The sequence below is a fragment of the Bos grunniens genome, chromosome 8 (genome assembly GCF_055505025.1).
Source record: "Bos grunniens cultivar Pamir isolate PY7600 chromosome 8, Bosgru_T2T1.0, whole genome shotgun sequence".
NCBI lineage: Eukaryota > Metazoa > Chordata > Mammalia > Artiodactyla > Bovidae > Bos > Bos grunniens.
In genome coordinates, this window is record NC_141172.1 from 82,763,440 (window position 1) to 82,790,740 (window position 27,301).

Sequence of the window (27,301 nt, forward strand, 5' to 3'; positions counted from 1 at the left end):
TTGTAAATTAAAGTAAGTTTTTATTCAAAGCAACTTTTAAAATTACAGCATGTTTATTCTTATGCTGTTAACTCTGCCAAACTACAACTTAGCCATATGAAGCATAAAACACTTCAAAAATTTGAATGTAAACCACATTTTTAACACACCTCAAATTTTAGATGCCAATGTATTTTTCCAAATATATAGCTTATATCAAAAAAGGAACATTTTAAATATTTCTATAGTAAATAATTGTAATAATTTCTTAAAACTTCCAATTATACAAATAAAAAATGTGAATATAACTATTATAATTGACAAAAGCTGACAGGAGAAACAAACAAAAACTCTTACTTTTGAGGGCCTTAAATTTTATTATGTGTGAACAGGCAAATATTTGTATTTTTTAAATTCCTACTGCATTTCCTTCTTTAGGTAAATTCATTAAATTTCCCAAAACCAATGAAGCTTTTTATAGTTCATTTAAGTCATATTTGAGAGGAAAAATTCTAGAGAAAAATGTTGAAACCTAAACCAAGAAAATTCAGATGCTATAGTCTGTGCTCATAAGTGCTCCAAGTTAAAATTCTATATACCAGATTACAAAAAAAAAATTCTTAGACCATTACAAATATAAATTCTCTTATTACAAAAAAAAAAAAAAAAATCCCTCAAGATTTGTAATTTACTGTACAGAGGAATTACATTTTTAAAGTATGTCCTCATCATACACATTATTTGTTACTATTATCTTTCATACTTTTGCCTCATTTCAGTACATTTACATACATCCCCTTCCCCATGGCTACATGTTTTAAACTATCTGTGTACTGCAACACATTGGGATTTTGAGATAAAGAAGCCTACATTTTAGATGTTTAAACTACATCTGTAGGCTACTACTTCAATACAAAAAAAAGAAAAAAAGGCACTGACGAGCCCTTATTTCTCTTATTGTGATGTTTACTCCAATTAAGCAATCTATAAAATTACCATGCTATGCATGTTATTGAGTTTCTGCTTAAAACAAGGTAAAATGATGGAAGTTTATGCCTACATAAAGGAGGTGAACTACTCTGCTCTTCATTTTTCTATTCATGCTTCAGTACATAAAGTGGTGTTTAAAAATTTCATCTATTTTGGAAAAAATTATTTAAAACCACCACACAAGTTAACACACTTGCAGTTAAAACTATTCCGGAAGCCTACTTATTTGAGTAGCTAATATTTTCTGCAGTGTTTAACTGATAGCTAAATTTAGTGAACACAAAATAGCTTGGCATGTTATTCTGAAGTAAAGCAAGAAGGTGGCTTTATGCACTGAAAATATAAATAGGAGGCTTCCATTTGCTAATAATTCTAAACAAGCAGTACATTTAAATTTAGTGTTTGCTAACAAAAGATCTAAAACGGTTCACTACAAAACAACCCTGTAGATGTCCCTTTTATTAATAAAAATCCAAGTGCCAAATCTCATTACAGGGCCCATAATATATTTTTAAAATACCGATTACCAAGTTACCTAGACTTTGCAAGATTAATCATTCGATTTCAGCAAATGAGAAACATGAAATGTGCAAAAGTTCCCAAGTTAACAAGCTAGGGATGACAAGTGCTTTCAAACCTAAACATCATAGTGAGTTGTAAAACCTCAGAAAGAGAGAATAAGACTGATTTCAATACAATTTTGAAAATTTTTAACTACTGTTCATCTTACCAAGATCTTCAAATATCTGTTTTCTTCCAAAGTCCCAAAGTTAGAAAGTCTTCTGAAAGTCAGTTTTCCATCTCTAGTCTTATTAGGCACACTATTTTGCAATTTTAAAATACATACCTTACTCACATCTTATACTTTCTGCTTGCTTCAGTGTTTACAGTATTATTAAACATACTAATATACATTGTTAAAAATGATCTTATAAATAATCTATTTAAACCTTCTTTGGCTACATGTACCATGCTTTTTTTTTTTCCCCCATACAAGTGTCTTATTCAGAAAGTGCTTTCTGTGAGAACTGCTTCCAATGAATGCATTAAACTTGCAAAATCTAGCCTCCCACAATACGTAGTTTTCTACCCTGTACTAGAAGTCCCATATTTACAAAATATTTTAAACTTTACAACAAATCTTTTACCATATAAAAAAGTGCAATTCTCTCTCACCCCATATTCTGGGGCAATGACATTCTTCATACATTTCTACAGAATAGCAGCCTATGATAAGCAAATAAGGTGCTTAGCTTACGCCCAAGGATCTACTTTTTAAGTACGCTGGGCAGTACTTTTGTACAGTGGAAGAGTCAGTGTTCCGGCTACTGGCGGAGCGGAGCTCCCGTCAGGTTGGCGAGCTCGATGAGAGCGAGGGCTCCGTGCAGGCGCTCCCGCTGCTCCTGGAGCCGCCGCTGCGCACCACTCTTCTCGTCGTCTTCCTCGTCAGACTGGAGATACTCCAGCGGGTCCTGCTGCTCCTGGTCAGCCTTCTGAACCAGCTTTCCTTTCAAGGTGGGAGTGCGCTGCTCTCGTGTTTCCCAGTACCTGTAATGAAATGCATCCGCATTACTTACACGCATAGATAAGACTCTCCAATGTTCACTTTTCTAAAAAAAAAAAGGGAGTGGAGGGGGTCTTTACTACAGTATTATTTTGTGTGTTTCAGTTTATAAAGTTACAAAGTGAATATGTTACATGTTTCCATGCTGCTGCTGCTGCTGCTAAGTCGTGTCAGTCGTGTCCGACTCTGTGTGACCCGATAGACGGCAGACCACTAGGCTCCTCTGTCCCTGGGATTCTCCAGGCAAGAACACTGGAGTGGGTTGCCATTTCCTTCTCCACATGTTTCCATCAGTTCAGTTCAGTCGCTCAGTCGTGTCTGACTCTTTGCAACCCCATGAATCGCAGCACGCCAGGCTTCCCTGTCCATCACCAACTCCCAGAGTTCACTCAGACTCACGTCCATCAAGTCAGTGATGCCATCCAGCCATCTCATCCTCTGTCGTCCCCTTCTCCTCCTGCCCCCAATCCCTCCCAGCATCAGGGTCTTTTCCAATGAGTCAATTTTTCACATGAGGTGGCCAAAGTACTGGAGTTTCAGCTTTAGCATCAGTCCTTCCAAAGAACACCCAGGACCGATCTCCTTTAGAATGGATTGGTTGGATCTCCTTGCAGTCCAAGGGACTCTCAAGAGTCTTCTCCAACACCACAGTTCAAAAACATCAATTCTTTGGTGCTCAGCCTTCTTCACAGTCCAACTCTCACATCCATACATGACCACTGGAAAAACCATAGCCTTGACTAGACGGACCTTTGTTGGCAAAGTAATGTCTCTGCTTTTCAATATGCTATCTAGGTTGGATATAACTTTCCTTCCAAGAAGTAAGCGTCTTTTAATTTCATGGCTGCAGTCACCATCTGCTGTGATTCCATAACAGAGGGGAAAACTCAAGTTCAGGAAGCTGAAGGACTTGCTTAGAATTCCACAGTCAACAAATAGCAGCTCAGACTCAGCTCTGGAGTCATGTGTTTTCATCATTAAACTGATTTCAAGATCACATGTGAAACAGACTAGAGTAAAATATAGAAATAGAATAATCATAGAAGCCTATTTATCCTTTCCACAGAGGGATGTTGGCTTCTGATAGAGCAAATTATGAGAAAGTTAAACCCACCAAAAAGAGCACAACTGGATTAATAAGGGTAACACATAGAGCTTATTCAAGAATTTAAGAGCACCATCATTATTCTATTGCATGGTCAACTGATAACTCACAAGAGAAAATGCAAATATTCCACCGTTTTTGAAAACCAAAGAAAGGCATATTTAAATCACAGTTCCATTACCTACAAAAATGTCCATTCATGTTCATAGCAGCTTTATTTGTAATAGCCAAAACCAACATAAAGGCCCATCAAGAGGTGAATGAATAAATAATTGGAGTTATGGCCATCCAACAGATTACTGCACAGCTATAAAAAGGAATGAACTTATACACTCAACAACACCATGACTCTCAAAATAATTTACGCTGGTTGAAAGAAGCCAACCAAGTACATAGTGGGCAATTCCATTTGTATAAAACTCTAGAAAATGTGAGCGAACTGTACAGAGAGAAAGCAGATGAGTGTTTTGGGGGGCTGACAGTGGCAGGGAGATGCAGGCTTACATCAGAGGATTACGAAGGGACATGAGGAGGCTTGTGGAAGTGATGGGTATGCTCACTATCTTGATTTTGGTGATGGTTTCACATATATCTACATATGTCAAAGCACATCAAATTATGTGCTTTAAATGTGTACAATTTATTGTTTGACAATTATGCCTCAATAAAGCTGTTTTTAAAATTACATACAAAAAAAGAAAAATTACAACTACCAGATTTCAGGAAACCCAGACTACTCAAACTAGAAAACTTGGAAATACTAAGAAATATAAAAAGAGAAATGCAAGAAGTTCAATATGACTTCAAGGACAACTAGAAAAGGAAAACAGCAAAATACAAGTCAGCAAGATCAGCAAGAACTAGGTAAGGGCTTTGAATGCTATAATAAAGGGTTTAGACTTCATACTGAGAACCATATTAGCATTTTAGAAAGACTGCTCTGGCAGCAGCATGAAGTACAGATTGAGAAGACTTAAGTGGCTGAATCTGAGAGTTGTAAAGGAAGTAGAATCCATAGGTTTGTCACTGAGTAGATGGGAGAAAAATAAGGTAAAGACAAAGATAACTAGTTAGTTTCTGGCTTGGGCAAAATTAGATTTAATGGGGCAGTGGAGGCCAGCAAGGTGCAATACTTGAGACAAACCCAATCCCTGCCTTTGTGGAGCTTATGATCCTGCAGGGAAGATAGTCATTGAATAAATAAATGTGTGATGGAGGTTTTGAGATAGAAAATACAATGTGTTATAAAATCATCTGTTAAGTGGATTTAACCTTATTTGTTTTGAGGGTTACTGGGTAGGTTAGGGAAGAACTTCCTGAAGTGATGTTTAATCTGAGTAAGAAATGAAGAATGAACAGAGTGGCTAAATGAAGAAAGAAGTGAGGACAAAGGGCTAGAAACTATGGGAACAGTGCTGTAGAGAGACAAGGAACCCAAGTGGCTGGAGACAGTTGTGTTCTAGAGGAAGGCAGAACCACAGATCATAATTAGGGATTCTAGAGTTTATCCTCAGTGCAGAGGAGACTAGTGAAGCTAGGGAATGGCACAATCAGCTGCTGCTGGTGTGTGAGGACTCCTTAAATCAAAACATCCTTACAGGAATGTTTTTATACTGGTCCCTTTGTTGCCATTAAAAAAAAAGAAACTGGATGCTTTGGGAAATTTTACTTTAGAAGAACCTCTAGTCTCTCTCTCTCTAATAATCAATACATCACTAAATTCAATATAAAGAAAATGAAGACGGATTGTACTAATGACAAATGAAATGCAACACATAAAAAACATTCTTTTCAAATGGGGTAAACCCTTGCTTTTAAATACATTGTGGTCTGGGCACTCAGACTAATATCATACAGTAGTCTTCTATCGCACACAGATCCAAATAAAACTCCTGCCAATTCTGTGCTTTAAAGAAATAAAGTGCCATTTCAAGTTATTTTTAAAAAACGTGTACAAAAGCAACTTAAACTGATAGAACTGTGTAAGTCCCCAGCTTTAACCCGCACACTGGGCAGTGTTCCACTGTAGACTGCAGAGAGAGCCTTACTTTGCCAACCACTCAGCGGCAGCCTGGTTATCCACAGCCTGGGGCTTACTGAGAGCATCTGTGGGCTCCTCGCGCTTCAGCCTGGCATAAGGGTGCTTCGGACAGTGGCGGTTTGCATGGGTGAATCTGCTTAGGCAGCCTTCAAAACACAGAAGGAAACACACTTCATCAGAATCTGGATATCCAGCAGACATGGAAAGCGTTCAGTTTCACTGGTATCCAAAAAAAATAAAATAAGATGATGAGATTTATCATTCTGTAACTTGAGAAAAAAAAAATAACCTTAAGCTGGTATTACCAATGCCACTGAGAGGAAGGTGAAGACGGTTCTTTCACTTCCTGGTCATTGCAATGTAAATGCATTAAACCCCAGGGGAAAGTAATTTATTAGCACAAGTCATAAAAATATTCAAAAATCTCTGACCCGGGAATTTCGTTCTTGGCATCTGTCATAAAAAAATCCCAAAAGGTAAATAAAGCTTTAAATAGGAAAACAGGCCTCTTGTGTTTGTTGATAACAAGCAAATTTTAAAAGCAAATTAAATATTCAATATCTAACACTGAGGCAATCGTTATGTATATGTGCTATATTTGTAACAACTGATATTAATCAAGAAAACCACAGAGCAACAGAACAAAACTGTATTGAATTTCAAATATAACTGTGTAAAAATGTACATAAGAAAAACAGATTAAGAAACTGGTAAAACAGTAAGTAAACACTTAAGAAAAGTGTTAAGAAATAACCAACAGTAGCAATGTTGAGCTGGTAAAATCCACCCCACCCCTGCCCCTCCTGAAAATTTAGACAATAATGTGCTTCCTTCAGTTTAACAGTTAAAAAGTTTAACACCAAAGTAAAAGCCTATGCTAAAGGCTGTATTTACTTGAATAGTTTTCTACTGCCTGCAATTGATTATAGATTTTTAATTGCCCTTTATAAAGATTTTCACCTAAAAAGAATACTTTACTTAAAAATCAATCATTTCCCAGCAATTGAGCCTGGATCACATATTAGCAAGGAAATATTAACTTAAGAGGTTTGATAAAATCTCTATCAAAAATTTCACTTCCTAAAAATTCAAGCAAAAGATATTTTAACCTTTAACTCACAAACGGTTATTCCATAAACTTAACTTCTAACAACTTCTAACACCATACCGTTTTCTGAACAAACAAAAGGTTTTTCTCCGGTGTGAAGACGCTGATGGGTTTTGAGCTGTCCACTTTGAACAAAGGCTTTTCCACAGTCTGGATAGTCACACAGATAAGGTCTCTCACCTAAGTAAACAGATGTTATATTTATGAGACAATAAGGTGGGGAGGGGGAAGAGGCAGGGAGAGAGAATCAACCTTTACATAAGTCATGACTGCAAACAACAATAAAACATGCTACAGCCTCTACAGAGCTGCAAATGGAAGTGCTAAGGGCACACTTGGATAATATGAAGCAGCTAATCACTCTGGAAGCACAATGTTTTCTTTAGCCCTTGAGCTTTTAGGTACCGAGGTTCACAATCTTCGCAGTTATCATCTTTAGCTTATCCCATATTTCTCCCTGCAGTCTAAGTCGCTAGCTCTTGCTGATTATTTAAAATGTCTCCACTGCCACCCTCCTCTGGTCAGACTGGTCACCCCCCACCTAGAAGGAAGCCTGGCTGGTCGCTAGTCTCTGCCTCTGTGTACCACTTTTGGAGTAGATGACACAGAGCACTTGCTTTTTCCATCCAAGAACTCTCTAAAACCACCCCAAACCCTACTATTCTCCTTGAACAAGCAAAAACGGTCTGCTGACTTTTAAATGGCCCTCTAATACCTGCACTGTAGCTACTGGGTTTGGGAGCAGGGTTTATCTTAACTTCCCTCCTGGAGATTCATTCCAGCCATGAGGCAGTTCCCTACCTTCTATTCCTTGAAATCCCTGTCTTTTCTGCCCATTCAAATCTTCCCAATCCAGTAGGCTCCCAGTGAAACTACTTCTACCCCCACCGCCCCCACCTCCAAATAATTCAGCAACATATCCCTCCACTAACTTAGTATCCTATATTGTTTCTGTATCATGAACTCTCCTTATACAAAGACGAATAGCACCTTGTACTCAATTTCAATTTCTGTACACGGCATAGTGTCAGGCTAAACAAAGTGCTCAAAAAGGTTGTTGTTCAATCATAATTAAACTTACTTCCTGAATAAACATTCTTTGGTCAACAATTATACATTGGTTCTTCCAATATGACTCAAAGAACAGTAATGAGTCTTCCCTAAATTTTTTATTTAGAAATGTACTAAATGAATGTAACAGTTGGACACAAGTTAATAAACATAGACTAGAGTAAGAGAAAAGTTTTTCTACTCTCTGAAAGCATATACCATTAGAACTTAACTATAGCATGGATATCTTGGGCTCAGGTCCCTGGTACACAGTGTAATAGGCGTAGAAGTATTGGGTGGCGCACAATGGATCAGTGGTAGATCAGTACTGGACTCAAGCACCTTTTTATTATGCCACGTCATCTTGAATCGTGGCAACTGATTCCACACTGGCAACATGTACTCTATAGCTGTGAACCGCTTATTTGGGGTTATTTCAGGCTGCTGCTGCTGCTAAGTCACTTCAGTCGTGTCCGACTCTGTGTGACCCCATAGACAGCAGCCCACCAGGCTCCTATGTCCCTGGGATTCTCCAGGCAAAAATATTGAAGTGGGTTGCCATTTCCTTCTCCATATTTCAGGCTAAGTTGATTGAAAAAAATTCTCAGAGTCAGATATGCATGAAATAATAGTTTTACTGAATGGTACCTGAATTCAAAACCTCTTGGCCACCTTAGTTTACAATGATTCAAAATTAAAACTTTACCCCTTTTCAGAAATTTAGCTAAGAACACCTATATTCTAGCATGTCATTGAACTATATCTTTTCAAAAACTAAAAGAAAAAAGAAACAGGTGATAACCATAAACATAGTGGAACAAACAGGGGACTACAGGTTAAAAACACAAATTCTATGGCCACCTCATGTGAAAAGTTGACTCACTGGAAAAGACTGATGCTGGGAGAGATTGGGGGCAGGAGGAGAAGGGAAGACAGAGGATGAGATGGCTGGATGGCATCAATGACTCGATGGACCTGAGTCTGAGTGAACTCTGGGAGTTGGTGATGGATAGGGAGGCCTGGCGTGCTGCGATTCATGGGGTCTCAAAGAGTCAGACACGACTGAGTGACTGAACTGAACCGAACTGAACAGACCAAGAGAAATAGAATGAGAACCACTTCTAATGGCCACATTCACAAAGTAATAAAAAACAGGTAAAATGAACTTAACTATACACTTTATTTAACTCAATACATCTAAAATTTAATCATTTCAATTTGTAATCATTATCAAAAGTTATTAAGGACATTGTTTACTCTTTTTTTCATACTAAGTGTATTTTATGCATACTGCTCATCTCAATCTGGACGAGCCACAGTTCAAGTGCTCAAGGGCCACATACGTTACTGTATTGGCAGTATACTTCTAGACTAAAGAGTATGAGAAGTTATAAGTCAGTGGTAATTGGGTGCTTTCGTGCCTCAGTTTCCTCATCTGTAAATTTTTTGATGTCATTATTAGAAATATATGGCTCCTTCAGGGACCCACTTTCTCTGTGGCAAGAACAAGACCCTCTTTATATTATCTTTTTCTTCTCTGTATGGTATTTTAAATGCAAGTATGACTTCTTCACACAAATAAAGATATATGATAGTCTTGGGATAACTACCTACAATACATTTATTTCTGAAAAATTACTTCACCTTAGATTCAAATATCCTGATGGCACTGAGGACTCTAGACATTCTATTAAAAATTTGACTATTAGTGATTTAGGATTTGACTTACAAATCAGTTTTAACAGTCAAACAGACAACTTAAAGGCATATCAAGTAAAATTTGGATAGATAGGAGAGAACCATATTTAGTAATAATACTCCTGTGACAGCTACACTAATTACCATGACAACTTTAGAAATCACATGGTATCAATGTTCAGAACTATCCCTCCCCACCAAAAGAGAACCTGACTATATGGTGCCCGCTTTTAAAATCTTACAATAAGGAAATGTGAGGCAACTAAAAAATTAATTTATAGGCCTAAACATCAAATCAGCTTTCATTTAAGTGTCACTTTTGGCATTCGCTAAAATTTGCTCAACTTACCTGTATGAGTCCTTTTGTGAGCCTGGAGTGATTTCTCCCGTGGAAACACCCTATTACAGATGTTACAACGGATTCTGCTGGACGAATGCTCTCCTTCATTTATTAAATCCCGTACAGTATCTGCTCTGGGTCTACCACGTCGGATTCCATCCTGTTAACAATTTGTAAAACATTAATATAATTTATTTCACTCCACTCATTAAAATATAGTATCATAATTCAGGCATACTTTGTGTCAGTTCAATTCAGTCGCTCAGTCATGTTTGACTCTTTGCAACCCCATGAATCGCAGCACGCCAGGCCTCCCTGTCCATCACCAACTCCTGGAGTCTACCCAAACTCATGTCCATCAAGTCGGTGATGCCACCCAGCCATCTCATCCTCTGTCGTCCCCTTCTCCTCCTGCCCTCAATCCCTCCCAGCATCAGGGTCTTTTCCAATGAGTCAACTCTTCGAATCAGGTGGCCAAAGTATTGGAGTTTCAGCTTCAGCATCAGTCCTTCCAATGAACACCCAGGACTGATCTCCTTTAGGATGGACTGGTTGGATCTCCTTGCAGTCCAAGGGACTCTCAAGAGTCTTCTCCAACACCACAGTTCAAAAGCATCAATTCTTTGGTGCTCAGCTTTCTTTATAGTCCAACTCTCACATCCATTCATGACTACTGGAAAAACCACAGCCTTGACTAGACAGACCTTTGTTGGCAAAGTAATGTCTCTGCTTTTTAATATGCTGTCTAGGTTGGTCATAACTTTCCTTCCAAGGACTAAGCGTGTTTTAATTTCATGGCTGCAATCACCATCTGCAGTGATTTTGGAGCCCAGAAAAATAAAGTCAGCCACTGTTTCCCCATCTATTTCCCATGAAGTGATGGGACCAGATGCCATGATCTTAGTTTTCTGAATGTTGAGCTTTAAGCCAACTTTTCACTCTCCTCTTTCACTCTCATCAAGAGGCTCTGTAGTTCTTCACTTTCTGCCATAAGGGTGGTGTCATCTGCATATCTGAGCTTATTGATATTTCTCCCGGCAATCTTGATTCCAGCTTGTGCTTCTTAGTTAAATAAGCAGGGTGACAATATACAGCCTTGACGTACTCCTTTTCCTATTTGGAACCAGTCTGTTGTTCCACGTCCAGTTCTAACTGTTGCTTCCTGACCTGCATACAAATTTCTCAAGAGGCAGGTCAGGCGGTCTGGTATTCCCATCTCTTTCAGAATTTTCCACAGTTTATTGTGATCCACACAGTCAAAGGCTTTGGCATAGTCAATAAAACAGAAATAGATGTTTTTCTGGAACTCTCTTGCTTTTTCGATGATCCAGCAGATGTTGGCAATTTGATCTCTGGTTCCTCTGCCTTTTCTAAAACCAGCCTGAACATCTGGAAGTTCACGGTTCACATATTGCTGAAGCTTGGCTTGGAGAATTTTGAGCATTACTTTAGTAGCGTGTGCTGCTGCTGCTAAGTCGCTTCAGTCGTGTTCGACTCTGTGCGACCCCAAAGACAGCAGCCCACAAGGCTCCCCCGTCCCTGGGATTCTCCAGGCAAGAACACTGGAGTGGGTTGCCATATTGTGCGGTAGTTTGAGCATTCTTTGGCATTGCCTTTCTTTGGGATTGGAATGAAAAGCACTTTGCAGACACTGCATTTATTACAATTGAAGGATTTGTAGCAACTCTGTGTAGTCAGATGGTAGTTAGCATTTTTTAGAAATAAATTTTTTTTTTTTTTTTTTTTTGGCTGCTCTGGGTCTTCATTGCTGTGTGCCGGCTTTCTGTAGTTGTGGCAAGCAGGGGTTACTCTCTAGTTGCAGTGTGCGGGCTTCTCATTGTGGTAATTTCTCTTGTTGCAGTTCCTGGGCTCTAAAGCACAGGCTCAGTAGTTGTGGCACACAGGCTCAGTTGCCCCACAGCATGTGGTATCCTCCTGGACCATGGATCAAAACCATGTCCCCTGAATTGGCAGGTGGATTCTTAACCACTGGACCACCAGCGAAGCACCGGAGTGTTTTTTTGGACAGCAAGGATCAAACCAGTCGATTCTAAAGAAAATCAATCCTAAATACTCATTGGAAGGACTGATGCTGGAGCTGAAGCTCCAGTACTTTGCCCATTTGCTGCAAAGAGCAGATTCCTTGGAAAAGACCCTGATGCTGGGAAAGACTGAAGGCAGGAGGAGAAGTGGGGGAACAGAAGATGAGATGGTTGGATTGTCATTGTTGTCATTGACTCAATGGACATGAGTCTGAAAAAACTCTGGGAGATACTGAAGGACAGGGAGGCCTGGAGTGCTGCAGTCCATGGAGTTGCAAAGAGTCAGACATGACTTAGCAACTGAACAACATTTTTTTTTTTTAGACATAATGCTATTGCACACTAAAGAAACTATAGTATAAACATAACTTTTTATTCACTAAGAAACCAAAAAAGTTGCGTGACTTGCTTTATTGCAGTATTGGCTTTACTGCAGCAGTCTAGGACTAAACCCACAGAATCTCAAAGGTGTGCCTGTAAATAACCATTTAACACCTTTCTTCAGTGACATCAGTGAAATGGCAGAGTAGGTAGTTTCAAGGTCCCAACCCCCACAAATCACTGAAAAATCAAGCAAAAACTGCCAAAATCAGCTTTGTCACAACTCCAGAAAATAATCAGAAATTTACAGCAACTCAGCCAACAATAACTCAAGAAACTGGCAATGTAAAACTGCAGGAAAGTTGTGTAGCACACTTAACAACTCCTTGCCCCACCCTCTCCTCACAGTGGTCTTTGAAGATAGTTGTCTTCATTCTCAGTGTAGGATCCCTTCATTCTCAGTGTAGGATCCCAGTCCCTGGTTCAAGAGAGAAGACTTTATATTCTGAAAGAATTGTGTTTGCCTGTTTTCCCCAGCCTGGAGGCTACCTGAAGCTCTGACTAACTTAGAACTCTCTCTGGGCAGAAAAGTGGCTACATGGAGGGCATCTCTCCAAAACCTTGTAAGGCCAATAACAACTTACTGCCACCTGGGGAAAAAGATTTCAACAAAGGCACACAGACACACCAAAAGCCTGGGAGGACAAGCTGGGGAGAGAATTTCTTCGGGAAGTTAGGGCATTGAAAAGTGCCCACATATCCTAAAGGAAGGAATTTAGAAAGCCACATACTTGCCCAGCACAGGAATCATACTCAGAAAAGATCTGAGAAGAATCAAAGCTTTCACTTCTGACTGATTTTTAGGCTCAGCACAAGCAAGAAATGAAGGTTAAAACAGAACTGTAAACAGTCTGGCTAAGTATATAAGGAGAGCTACAGCACAGAACCATTCTGCAAAGTTAAAGGCTTTTACTTTTTTACTTTGTTTTTCTTTCTCCACCACTTCCCCGCCCCCCGCCCAACCCTGCCCTCTGTTTGGTTCCAAGCACTCAAGAAAATCTCAAAATATGAGCTGATCTCAAGCTAAAGAAAACAGACTTCAGAGAACAAATGCAACAAAGAGTTTACAAAAATAGTTTAGAAAAGTCACCAAACAACTACAAACCACAGTACACAACTAAAACAAACTCTGAGGAGAGAGAATTTGATTTCCAGAGCTACTCCTTCATAATACTCAAAACACCCAGTTTTCAACAATATATCACAAAGCATGCAAAGAAAAAAAAAATACAACCCATGCATAAGAGTTAATTTTTCCTACGAGGAAGCAGACCTTGGGCTTACTAGTCAAAGAAGTTAAATAAACTGTCTTAAATACGTGGAAAGAGGTAATAGAAACCATGGACAAAGAACAAAAGAAAACCAGGAGAACTCTGTTTCAACAAACAGAGAATGCCAATAAAGAAACAAATGATGTTTAAAATATAGAAATTCTAGAACTAAAAAATACAATAACCGAAATGAAGAAGAAAAAAAAAAATTCACTCCAGAGTGTTAATGGCAGATTTGAACTGGCAGGAGGAAAGAACCAGCAAATTCAAAAATAGGTCAACTATTTTTAATCCAGTTTGAGGAACAGACAAAGAATGAACAGGGCCAAGGCACCAGTAAGACATCAAGTGTCTTATGGGCCCATTTGGGCTGCTAAAACAAAATACTACACACTGGGAAACTTATAAACAACAGAAATTTATTTCTCACAGTTCTTGTGGTTGTAAAGTCCAAGGTTAAGGTGCCGGCATGGTCAGGTGAGTGACTACTTCCTGGTTCACAGCCAGTGCCTTCTTGCTGTGTCCTCACGTGGCAGAAGCGGGCAGGAGAGCTCTCCAGGGCTTCTTTCATAACGGCTTTAATTCTGTTTATGAGGGCTCCACCTCCATGACCTAACCACCTCCCAAAGGCCCCATCTCCTAACACCATCATTTTGGGGGTCAGGATCTCAACACACAAATTTAGGGGGACACCTTAGCATTAAGCTTATCAACACACACACACAATCAGAGATCCAGAGGCAAGAGGAAATAGGGCAGAAAGAATATTTAAAGATATAATGGCTGCAAACTTCCCAGAGTTGATAAGACACAAGTCTAAACCCCCAAGAAGGTCAATCAACTTCTATAATAAACACAAAGAGAGATGCAAAGGGAGACATAATCAAACAATCAAAAGACAAAGACTCTGGAAGCAGTTTTTATCATGCCTACAAATTCTAAATAGGATTAATAGCTGATTTCTCAGGAGAAATTGTAGAAATCAGTGGGATATGTTTAAAGTGCTGGGAGGGAAAAAAATCAAACAATAATCTTATATTCAACAAAACTTGTTAAAAAATGAAGACATTAAGCATTCCAAGATAAACGCGAAGAGTTCATTGCTAGCAGATCTGCCCTACAATAAATCTGAAGGGAGTTAATTCTTTAGGCAAAAATGAAAAGACACTAGACAATTACTCAAAGCCATACAAAGAAATAAACAACACCAGGTAACTACCTAAGCTAGAAGTATTGTACTTTGGGCTTATAACGTCTCTCTTCTGTCCTATATAAAAGGCAAATGCCAAGTGTATTAAAAAATAATAAATCTTTGTTAGTGGGAACACAATATAAGGTGTAATTGTGACAACAATAACAAAAATGGAGAGAAACAGAAATATATGGGAGCAGAACTTTTGTATACTATTGGAACTAAGGTGATATTAATTCAAAATAGATTTTTTTCACATTTTTAAGAAGTTAAGCAAAATTCCCAAGGTCATCACTAAAAAGAAGAAAGGAAGGAAAAGAATACCAGAAAAGGAAACAAGAAAGGAAAGAAAACGATAAACTACAAAAAACTCAATCACAAAAGGAGGCAGTAATGGAGGAATTCATAAACACAATAGGTATAAGACATATAGAAAACAAAAAGGGAGTAGTTCTTCCTCATAAGTAATCACTTTAAATGTAAATTGATTAAATTCTACAAATAAAAAGCACAGATTGGCAGAATGGATTTTTTTTTTTTAATGAACCAACTATATGCTATCGACAAGAAACTCACCTTAGAGCCAAAAACATAAAAAGGTTAAAAGTGAAAGGATGAAAAAGAGAACAATTATAAACACATGCATACCTAACAACAGAGCTCCAAAGATATATGAAGCAAAAACTGGCAGAACTGAAAATAGAATGAGATAATTCAAAAAAGCTGGAGATTTTCACTTTCAATTAATGAACAGGACAACTAGACAGGTCAACAAAGACAAAGAAGACTTGAACAACACTATGAACCAACTACACCTAACAGACATGTGCAGAACATTTCACACAAAAACAGAGAAATACCCATTTTTCTCAAGTGCACATGGAGCATTTCCCAAGACAGACCATATGTTGGGCCCAAAGCAAGTATCAGTAAATTTTAAAAGATTGAAATCATCCAAAGCATCTTCTCTGACACACATGGAATGAAACTATAAACCGGTAACTGAAAGAAACTGGAAAACACATAAAATATGTGGTAATTAAACACTCTGAAATAGCCAATGGGTCAAAGAGATCATATACACAGGTTCAATGCAATCCGTATTAAAATCCCAAAGGTCTTTGCAGAAATGGAAAAAGCAATCCTCTACTCATGGAACTGCAAGAGGTTCTAAGTAGGCAAAACAATATTTTAAAAGAACAAAGCAGGAGGACTCACACTTACAAAACCTATTGCAAAGCAATGGAAATTAAGACAGTGTGGTACTGGTGTAAGGATAGACATAGGCCAATGAAATGAAATAGAGAGTCAAGAAATAAACCCTTATTCTATGGCCAATTGATTTTCAACAAGGGTGCCAAGAACACTCAATGGGGAAAGAACAGCTCTTCAACAGTTCTTAGATAACTGGATTTCTTCCTGCAAAAGAATGAAATCGTACCTCACACAATATATCAAAAATTAACTCAAAACGCATCACACCAAAATGTGAAAGCTGAAACTTTAAAACTCTTTTTAAAAAAATGAAAAGGGATAAATATTCATGACCTCAGATTTGACAGTGGATTCTTAGATGTGGCACCAATAGCATAAGCAACAGAAGAATACACAAACTGGACTTGAAATTAAAAACATTTGCACGTCAAAAGACATTATCAAGAAAGTGAAAAGACAACCTAGAGAATGGGATATGATAAGTTGCAAATCATTTATCTGATAGGTTTCAGTATCTAGAATATATAAAGAACTTTTGCAACACAACAAAAAGAAAACTCAAATAAAAAAGGGGCAAAGGACTTGAATAGACATTTCTCCAAAGCAGTTATATTGATACATATGGCCAGCAAGGTCATGGAAATACAAATCAAAACCACAGTTCAGGTTAATTATACTTCAGTAAAGCCTGAAGAGAAAAAAAATAATTAAAAAAAAAAACCACAGTGAAATACTATTTCACACCAACTCAATTATATTAAAAAAAAAAAAAAAAACCACCAGGAACATAAGTAGGAAATAAGGTGATTTTTGACATGAATGTGGAGAAACTGGAAACTTCTGCTGGTGGGACTGTAAAGTGGTTTAGCCATTGTGAAAGAGACTGACAGTGTGATACAGTATCATATATATATATGTGCATATACACATACAATGGAATGTTATTCAGTCATAGAAACAGTCATACATGCTACATGGTGGATGACCCTCAGAAAACAGTATACTAAATAAAAGAAGTCAGACACAGAAGGCCACATATTGTATGATCTATGTTATAAGATGTCCAGACAGAAAACAGTTGGTGTTTTTCAGAGACTGCCTATAGAGGGGAAAAGCGAGTGGCTAAATAATGAATAAGCAACTTTCTTTGGGGGTGATGAAAATGTTTTGAAGCTTGATATAGGTGGTAGTTTCACAACCTTGTGAACTACTAAATGTTAGTGAATTACAATTTAAGATGGTCAATTTTATGCTATGTAAATGTCAGCTCAATTAAAAAAAAAAAAAAAAAAAACTAAAGAGCTCAGAACATACTATGGCCTTTAGTTAATAATGTATCAATTTGGTTCATTAATTACAGTGAATGTGGGACTTCCCTAGGGGTCCAGTGGCTGAGATTCTGCACTCCCAATGCAGGGGGCCCAGATTTGATCCCTGGTTGGGGAATTAGATGGCACATGCCACAAATGAGACCTGTGTAGCAAATTTTTATTTTGTGTAGCAAAATAAAAATATATTGAGCACAACATGTATCAAAATGATGTAAGATAATGGCAACAGAGGAGACTGGGTACATGCTTTATGGGAACTCCTTGTACTGTCTTAAGATTTCTAGGTATCTAAAACTAATCAACCATAAGCATTTACTTGAAAAAAAAAAAAGCTTTCTTCCCAGGTAAGTTACATTTTTACACATACAAGTTATATATAAAAAATAACACCTACATCCAAACTGAAGATGTCTTTACTGCTTTCCATATAAAAACCTAAAGTCTTCCTAAAGCTTAAAAACATCGCCTGAAACCTTGATAATAAGCAAGATTCCCTTCAGTCAATGTTCACCTTGAAAGAAAAGCATAATCTCAATATGGATGAGTATCTTATAGGATAAATCATGTCTAAATATTCATAGATATTAAAACCTATTTTGCCAACAGCTTAGAGATGGAAGCAACCTAAATGTCCACTGACAAATGAATGGACAAAGGAAATGTGATATTTTCTTATTATTCGGCCTTAAAAAAGGCAAGTCTGTCATATGCTACAACATGGATGAACATTAAGGACATTATTCCAAGTGAAATAAATCACAAAAAGATAAATACTACATGATTCCACTTACATGAGGTATCTAAAGAATTTCAAAACTCTTAAAACAGAAGCAGAATGGTGGTTGTCAGGATCCAGAATGGAGAAAATGGGAGCTAGATGGGTATAGTTTCAGTTTCACAAGATAAAAAAGTTCTGGAGTTCTATTATGACAATGTTCATATAGTTAGTACTTTAAAATGGTTAAGTTGGTAAATTTTTTGTTTTTTCTTTTTTGCCACAAAAGTGAAAAAAGAAAAAAAGAATGTAAGAAAGCACTGTGGCAGATTATTAACAATGTTAAAATATTCACTGCCCCTCCCTCCTGTCAGCCCCATGGAGGCCAACTTGGCCATATGGCTTTGCTTTGACCAATAAAACATGAGTGGAAATTACATGTGTGACCTCTGAGCAAAAGGTTTACAAGCCATCACAAGGTTCTACCATCTCTCTTCCTGCTCCACCTTAAGACTCACATGTCCCAGGTAGGGAACATTCCCTTCTAGGTCCCAGAATGACAGGATAAAGAGCACCCTCACAGGATGCATAATACAAGATTTGCATAGGTTGAGATTGAGATTTTGAGGTTGTATTCTGCAGCATGGTTTAGCCTAAGCTAACTGACTCAGGTACGTTGTTAATATATGTTTGTCGATGGGATAAAAATCTCACCCATTCTCCACAATAACTGTATAAATTGTTGCTGGTTATGGTATCATGGGGCTTCCCTGATAGCTCAGCTGGTAAAGAATCTGCCTGCAATGTGGGAGACCTGGGTTTGATCCCTGGGTTGGGAAGATCCCTTGGAGAAGGGAATGGCTACCCACTCCAGTATTCTGGCTTGGAGAGTTCCATGGACTATAGTCCATGGGGTCTCAAAGAGTTGGACATGACTGAGCAACCTTCACTTCACTTCATGGTATCATGAATAATTGTTTTAAATATTGTTTTAAATGCAAAATAAACAAACCATCTATGATCCATAAAAATCACAGGTGATTGGTTCTGTTAAGAAAGAAATGGAACATGAAATAACGTTAATTAAAAACTTTAGTGATTCAGCTCCACCACAGCAAAAAGGATCATTTCCCTACTGTTTTTTAAATACATAAAACATACTATTCACTGTATTACAATTTGAAATAACTGATTTAGTATCAAATAAGTAAACTATTTAATATCAAAATTTTAAGATTACCCATTATTATTTTCTGTTTTTGGTTAAAAAAAAATTAACAAGCATGTTTTACAGTGGGGGAACATTTTTTGTTTAAGTTAACTGTTTGGTTGCTTCCCAGTAACTCTAAGATCTTGTCTCAGCTACAAACCACATGTTCATTTTCCAAATGAGAAATAGAGCTGAAAAATGCAACATAATCCAACATCTCAGTGATATGCAGGTAAAGCTTCACTAAATGTATTCTTTTAGCTAAGAAAATTAAGCAAGGCAAGTAATCATCTGATACCCTAAATAAATGAAAAAAGAGCATCTTTTAACCATATATACAAAAATGTCACTCTAAGAAAACTTTTCATTTCAGCCTTAGCAATTAAAAACAAAAGCATGTTTCCATGTACATTTTGACAATAACAAAGTGTTAACTCATCAGTGACTAAGTATACTTGTAATTTAAGAGACAAACCTTGTCAAGACTACTTGATGATCTGCAAAAATAATAATAATAATAATTAGAAACTCTAACATATCTTATTGCCGCCACTGCTGCTGCTGCTGCTAAGTCGCTACAGTTGTGTCTGACTCTGGCGACCCCGTAGACGGCAGCCCACCAGGCTCCCCCATCCCTGGGATTCTCCAGGCAAGAACACTGGAGTGGGTTGCCATTTCCTTCTCCAACTCATGAAAGTGAAAAGTTAAAGTGAAGTTGCTCAAGCACATCCGACTCCTAGTGACCCCATGGACTGCAGCCTACCAGGCTCCTCCGTCCATGGGATTTTCCAGGCAAGAGTACTGGAGTGGGGTGCCATTGCCTTCTCCGTATCTTAGTGCTATTATGTGGCAACTGCTGCAAAATAAGCTACTAGAAAGAAGTAAAATAAATATATTGCTAAAAATGTTTGCATATCTCAGCAATTTTAATTTTTAAAACAATCCCAATACCACCAGAAGGTATTGCTAAAAATGTTTGCATATCTCAGCAATTTTAATTTTTAAAACAATCCAATACCACCAGAAGGTAGTGATTTTAAAATGTTCTCTAAAATATGTCACGATAAATGTTTTATTTTCAAACATCAATAACTTTAAAAAGTTATTTAATAAAGTTTGAGTTATTTCTCAAGACACTTAGAATAATGTACACATTTCCCTAGGCTTTAGAAAAAGTTATATTCAAACTTGATGTTCGCATGATTACTAAAAACACTAAAAGTTCTTGACACATTTTTTACAAAGCAAAATTTGAATAAAGTACACAAACAACCTGGAAGGAAAAGAAAAACAGTTTTCAGTGGAAGAGGTGTATACCTTCTTGTTTTTATGAGAAAATGTAAATAGATCTTATTTCCCTTTTCCAATTCAGATTTGATCCAAATTTCCTGTGGCTCACATATCTGCTTCCTAATGCCATCTGTTACTTTGACTTATCTTCACAACTTTACAAGTCTTAATTTGTATCTATCTATTGTGGAAAATTTTGAAAGAGATGGGAATACCAGACCACCTGACCTGCCTCTTGAGAAATCTGTATGCAGGTCAGGAAGCAACAGTTAGAACTGGACATGGAACAACAGACTGGTTCCAAATAGGAAAAGGAGTACGTCAAGGCTGTATATTGTCACCCTGCTTATTTAATTTATATGCAGAGTACATCCTGAGAAACGCTGGGCTAGAAGAAGCACAAGCTGGAATCAAGATTGCCAGGAGAAATATCAATAATCTCAGATATGCAGATGACACCACCCTTATGGCAGGAAGTGAAGAGGAACTAAAGAGCCTCTTGATGAGAGTGAAAGAGGAGAGTGAAAAAGTTGGCTTAAAGCTCAACATTCAGAAAACTTAAGATCATGGCATCTGGTCCCATCACTTCATGGGAAATAGATGGGGAAACAGTGGCTGACTTTATTTTTTGGGGCTCCAAAATCACTGCAGATGGTGACTGCAGTCATGAAATTCAAAGACGCTTACTCCTTGGAAGGAAAGTTATGACCAACCTAGATAGCATATTCAAAAGCAGAGATATTACTTTGCCAACAAAGGTCGGCCTAGTCAAGGCTATGGTTTTTCCAGTGGTCATGTATGGATGTGAGAGTTGGGCTGTGAAGAAAGCTGAGCGCCGAAGAATTGATGCTTTTGAACTGTGGTGTTGGAGAAGACTCTTGAGAGTCCCTTGGACTGCAAGGAGATCCAACCAGTCCACCCTAAAGGAGATCAGTCCTGGGTGTTCATTGGAAGGACTGATGCTGAAGCTGAAACTCCAATACTTTGGCCAACTCATGCGAAGAGCTGACTCATTGGAAAAGATCCTGATGCTGGGAGGGATTGGGGGCAGGAGGAGAAGGGGACGACAGAGGATGAGATGGCTGGATGGCATCACCAACTTGATGGACACGAGTTTGGGTAAACTCCGGGAGTTGGTGATGGACAGGGAGGCCTGGCGTGCTGCGACTCATGGGTTTGCAAAGAGTCGGATACGACTGAGCGACTGAACTGAACTGAACTGAACTGACTGATTGCATGTACTCTCATAAAGCACTTCAATTGAGATATCATTTTGAATAGTGTATTATATAAGTCTACTTGCATCTTCTTTTTTGGGGGGTGCACTGGGTGTTCATTGCTACATGCTGGCTTTCTCTAGTTGCAGTAAGAAGGGGCTGCTTCTAGTCATGGTGCATGGGCTTCTTATCACACTGGTTTCTCTTGTTGCAGAGCACAGGCTGTTCTGGAGTATGTAGGCTTCAGTGTTGTGGTGCATGGGCTTAGTTTCCCTGCTGCATGTGAAATCTTCCTGGACTAGGGATTGAACCCATGTTTCCTGCATTGGCAGACGGGTTCTTAACCACTGGACCACCAAGAAAGTCCGTTTTTCCTTTCCTTTTTTGGACAAGCCACCCAGCATACAGGATCTTAGTTCCCCCACCAGGAGTTGACCAGGGATCAAACCCATGCCTCCTACAGTGGAAGAAGAGTCCTAACCACTGGACTACCAGGAAATTTCCTACTTGAATCTTAATGTTAAAGGAAAAAACCAAAAAACTCTAAAGTCAACTCACAGAAGCAGTATCATGTAGGGATTAAGAGTAAGAGCTTTAAAAGGTTCCAATCAGTTCTGCTGCTTATCATATGATATTAACTTTGGGGACTTCTCTAATTCTTTTCATCAGATAAACAAGGTAAATTGATTAAAAAATTCAAAACAATCAACACAAAGTCTGGTGGTTTGCTCTGCAAGGCAATGAATAATAAATAGTGGCTACTGTGTTGATGAAACATGTTAATACGATGTTATGTTTAAATATGGTGGTGATCAAAACTACTGGCTACTACAAGGCTATGGGCTACTACAAGGCTAAGTACAGTTCAGACGTTTAAAATGATCTGTGATAGAAAGGTGAAACAGGATAGGCAGCTGGCAGGTCTTGAAGGGTAAATCTGAGGATGTGCAGAGAAGTCAAACTACACAGGTCCCACAGTGGAAAAATAACTTCATGAATGCAATCTGAGTAAAGGGCACAAGCTATGGGGGCTTGGAATATCCTTTGCCAGAGGAATATTAGACCTGCTCCCTTCCGTCCCAGAATTCTACAACCTGGGGAGAGACAGTGGTAATATATAACTGTATCCCAATAGTGCTAAACAATCTTGTGATGAGGGGCCAAAATAAGCTGGCAGAAGATGAATATTTTCCCCACAGGCAGGGGAGGCAAAAATTGGGCAGCAACAAACAAAAAAGCAAGGACTGAGACGCTGAAGCCTCCCTTCCCAGCAGTGGTAACAAACAGTGAATGAACACAAATGTTCTCAAACCCATAGCAGTTATTGCCTCTTACCCAAATACTGAGAGAAGGGGACGGGGGGAGGGGGCCAGAGGAAAGCATGCTATTGGCACCAACTATATCTCAGACTTGTTTTCCATCTTCCCAAAATGTGAGCAGATTCAACCACTATGATTCACTCATGCATGTGGAGATAAAAGAACTATGAGTACTTTAGAAAAGCAAAACAAAAGAATTAGACTAAAACTAAAGAATGTACTGATCATAAATCAAACTAGGTAACTGCCTTAAAGCAAAGTATATTCCAGACCTTCCCCCATCAGGATGGAGATGCTAAATGAATGAATTTTTTGGAGCTGTATTTGGATTCTTCACTGATAAAAGGATCAACTTGTCTAACAATTTATGAAACAATTATAGTATGAAGGACTGTGAGGAGGGAAAAAAGTAACATGTATAAAAAGCTTTTTACATGTTTTTCATTAACTTGTACTATATTTTACCTCTGATAAATAGACAAAGTAAAAATAAAATTCAAACTCATGCATTATTAAGAACTTTTTTTTAAAGATTTATGTGAAGATAGACTGTTTGGGGCCAAAAATCCAAACCAAACAAACAACAAAAAAACCCCATACCTACAGAATTTCATTTATCTATGATAACATTAACCTCCTTGGATAATCCAAAATTAGATTCAGTTATAATCAAGAATAAAATAATAGATGCAAAATCATCTACAAGTAAATTATGCATACATGTCTTTATGTTGCTCAACTATATAACCTACTATACGTTTTTTCAAGTGGTAAACATGTAAATGTATTAATATGGAAAAATACCTAGGCTACCCAGCCAGCTTATTAAAGCCTATTTAGAGACAGCACACTGTGATTGCTCACTTCACAAATTCAGCACTAATATAAATATTTCTACTACTTCTTTCAAATTTTTACTCAAGTATAGCTTTAAGAGTTGAAGTGTGTCAAGACATATAGCTGTATAATTACAGTTCTTTAATAACAATGCAATTAGTAACAAAGTGTACCAATTTCCTCAGGGCTCAACAGAGTTTCAATATCTTTGCTACTGTGTGTAAAATGATGACCAACTTGTTTCAATTTATACAGTATTTGCCAATATAGATGTACTTATCCACAAGGTGATTTATCTTTAACAAACTGCTTACCTTATATAGCCACTTAACTAATAGAACTTGAATGCTGGACTTGTATCAGCAATACTCACACAAATACTTCTCTGTTATTGTTTAGTAGCTAACTCGTGTCCGACTCTACTATGACCCCATGGACTGAACCACCCAGGTTCCGCTGTTCATGGGATTTCCCAGGCAACAATACCGGAGTGGGTTGCCATTTCCTTCTCCAGGGAAATTCTTCCTCACCCAGGGATGGAACTAGCGTCTCCTGCCTTAGCAGGCCGATTCTTTACCACTGAGCCACCATGGAAGCCCTGCTTCAGAACTTGGAGCCACAAAAACGCGTCTATCCTATCAGCATTCCTGCTACCTAGCTGTGTACCTTGGGGAGCTCCCTTCACCAATACCTCTAAGTATCAATTGCCTGATCCGTAAATTGTAGGTTTGAATCCTTCCCGGTTCTAAAACAGACTGCGTCTCCAAGCAATTTGAAGTCGGTGACAACAGCGTCCGATTCCACTCTGTGCTCTCATAACTTAGCAAAGTTGTACGCTTACTTAGTACAACTGGGAGCCCAGTTGTACCCGCTGGGTAAGATTTAAGTCCCTTCTTGTTCTTCGGCCGTCTCCGCAAGGCATCTTTAGCAGGGTCGTGGTGTCTGCAGTGATGAAGCAGAAACGGCGCAACCCCTCCCTTCCTGCACCCAGAGGAACAGTTGAAGGCCTGCGGCCCCCTCCCGCCCTCTCCCTCCAGAGAGGACTCAGCGGTGAGCCGAACGGCTGACAAAGCCGGCTGACCATTCCGGTCCGTGACCCCCAGGCCGCGTTCCCGCCCACTGCACCTGCTGGCCAGTGGCTTCCGTTCCGCTGGGCCTCCCCAAACCCCTGCCGAAGTCACATGACTGAAGTCCAGTCCCGCCCCCGAGTGCGGGGGCCAGATTTTTGGCGCGCGGCAGTGACGTCAGCGTCCTGTCACCCGCCACCGCCCGCCCCCACCGCAGCCAAAGAGACCTCGCGTTTTTAACTCGGCCCCGCCCCGCCCGCCGAGTCCGCGGGCGCTGCCGGCCCCGCAGCGCCGTTAACGGGCCTCGACTGCCCCGCGCCCCGCCCGCCCGCGCCACTTACCTTGAGGTGGCCGCTGTCCGGGCTGCTTGCCTCCTCCTCGTCTTCACCTCCCGAGGCGGCGGCGGCCGAGACGGTGGGCGGCGGCGCGCCCCGTCCGCGAAGCCCCAGGTGCTCGGCGGTGGCGGCGGCCGCAGGCAAGGCAGCCGAGGCTGCGCCCCCGGAGGCTCCGGGGCTGAGCGTCACGTTGTGCGCGTTCTCGCCCCAGCGCCACGGGTACACCATGAAGTCGCTGAAGCCAGGGCTGGTGGGGATGAGCGGAGGCGGCGGCTCTGGCTCCCCTCCGCCGCCGCATGTGGGCTTGATCGGGGTCGTCCTGATGACCGACACCAGCACCCGCTTCGGGGAATCCTGGCAGAAGATGACGGGCGGCGGCTGAGGGGCGTTGTCCGCCATCTGCGCCTCCACACCCCGGATCATTGCCTGGCCCGGATCCGCAGCTCCGGCGGCCGTGGGCCGCACTCCCCGAGGCCGGGTCTGGTCCTTGCTCCGCTCGCCGGCGCTGCTCCGAGTTGCTGGCTCTCAGTCTTGCCGGCTCTTAGTCCCGCCGGCTCATGGCAGGCGGACGTTTCCTGGAACTCTCCTGCGCTGCGGCCAGTGAAGGAACAGAACGGCTCGGCCGGACCAGACGGTCAGGGCTGGACCCCCAACCCTTGGGTCAAACCCGCTCTCCGCTGTTTATACTCTCCAACGCAGGCTGCAGCTGCAGGAAGCAGCGGGCGGCTTGCCTTTGCGATGACAGGGAAGCTGGACGCGAGGCGCCGAGCCCCCGAAAATAACAACCTGCCGCCGGGGTCCCTACTCCTGTTTTTCCCGCGTTACATTTCGCGCCTGGGCGGAACCAATCACCGCAAGGCCCCTGCCCGCTGGCCGCAGCGGCGAGTGACAGGACGCGTGAGCCAATGGCCGGGCCTGGACTTCTTTCTAGCCAGACCGGGGCGGAGCCGGACCTGCGCGCGGGTCCTTTCTGCCATGCTATTGGCCGCCGCTCTTGTATTTTTTTTTCTTCCAGAGGAGCCAACAGCGTTCGAAACTCCAGGGGAGCGCGCGACGTCCGCACTCACCCAGACACACCCTCCGGGAGCCCCGCCCCTGCTGTCCCTCTGCGCGGGTAGTCGAGGTTGGCGACCAGTGGGGGTGACGGGCAGGGGCAAGCGACAAGAGGGTTGCTGATTGGAGAGGTTTCGGTGACGGGGAGGGCTAGGGGCGGTCGTTGGCCGGCGGGGGCTTGCGTTTGCCCACCCCACCCGCCTGTGGCTGTTGGACTGTAGTTCCCGCGCGGCTGCGAATTTAAAGGGCTGGGGCCCGCGCCGCCGTCCAGGTTCTCAGCTCCCGCCACCCGCTCAAGAGGGACCGAGGCCTTCCTACTGTAGTTTCTAGTAGATACCAAGAAGTGTGTAGTTTCTTAATGATTCCCATCAGCCCAGCTGTTGGACTCGCTGAGTGGACCCAATCCGCGCCCCCGACTCGCCCCAAGACTGAGGTGGGCATCAGTCATAGCCTTCGCCTCCTCGGGCGTCGGTTTCCCATCTGTGCTAAGTAGGATAGTTAAGGAGGTCATCTCTGAGTTCCCTGTGTGCTGCTCGCGCCGGAGAGACACGAACACAGGCGAGTGTCCATTCTCACGCTCGGGACGGATGCCCCAAAGACGCCAGAGGACTCCCCGCCCTCCTGCCGCGGATCCAAACCCAGTCTGGGGCCGCCCCTTCATCCCCCATCTGAAAGGGTGTGGAGCTATGGATGCCCCGGTCATTCCAGACCCCACTCGGCACCCAAGGGATCTTGATTGACAAGAATCAAAAGTCTGACAGTCAACCTCCCCCCGCCCAACCCCTGTCAGGGGCACTTTGGGTCTCAGAAAGGGATGGGGCAAAATGGAATGTCCAGCCTCGTATTCCCTAGAACGTGAAAGAAGTGACTATCTTGTTTTGTTCTTTGCTGTATTGCCAGGGCCAAGCCTGACTTGTTTTAGACTTTCAATAAATATTTGTTGAATAAATG

The 27,301-nt window shown here is 40.6% G+C and overlaps 1 protein-coding gene across 2 annotated transcripts; it reads right to left on the reverse strand.

The window, feature by feature from the left end:
* Positions 1-27,301, reverse strand: ZNF367 (zinc finger protein 367). Of its 2 annotated transcripts, none has more exons than XM_086417040.1 (5): positions 25,304-27,301; positions 9,885-10,035; positions 6,848-6,967; positions 5,687-5,825; positions 1-2,517 (listed from the first exon to the last, which is right to left on the reverse strand). In XM_086417040.1, the coding sequence occupies exons 1-5, from the start codon at positions 25,718-25,720 to the stop codon at positions 2,295-2,297; spliced, it is 1,050 nt and encodes a 349-aa protein (XP_086273166.1). In that variant the 5' UTR covers positions 25,721-27,301; the 3' UTR covers positions 1-2,294. The 2 variants fall into 2 exon arrangements, with proteins under 2 accessions (XP_086273166.1, XP_086273167.1); XM_086417041.1 differs by lacking the exon at positions 25,304-27,301 and adding an exon at positions 14,000-15,108.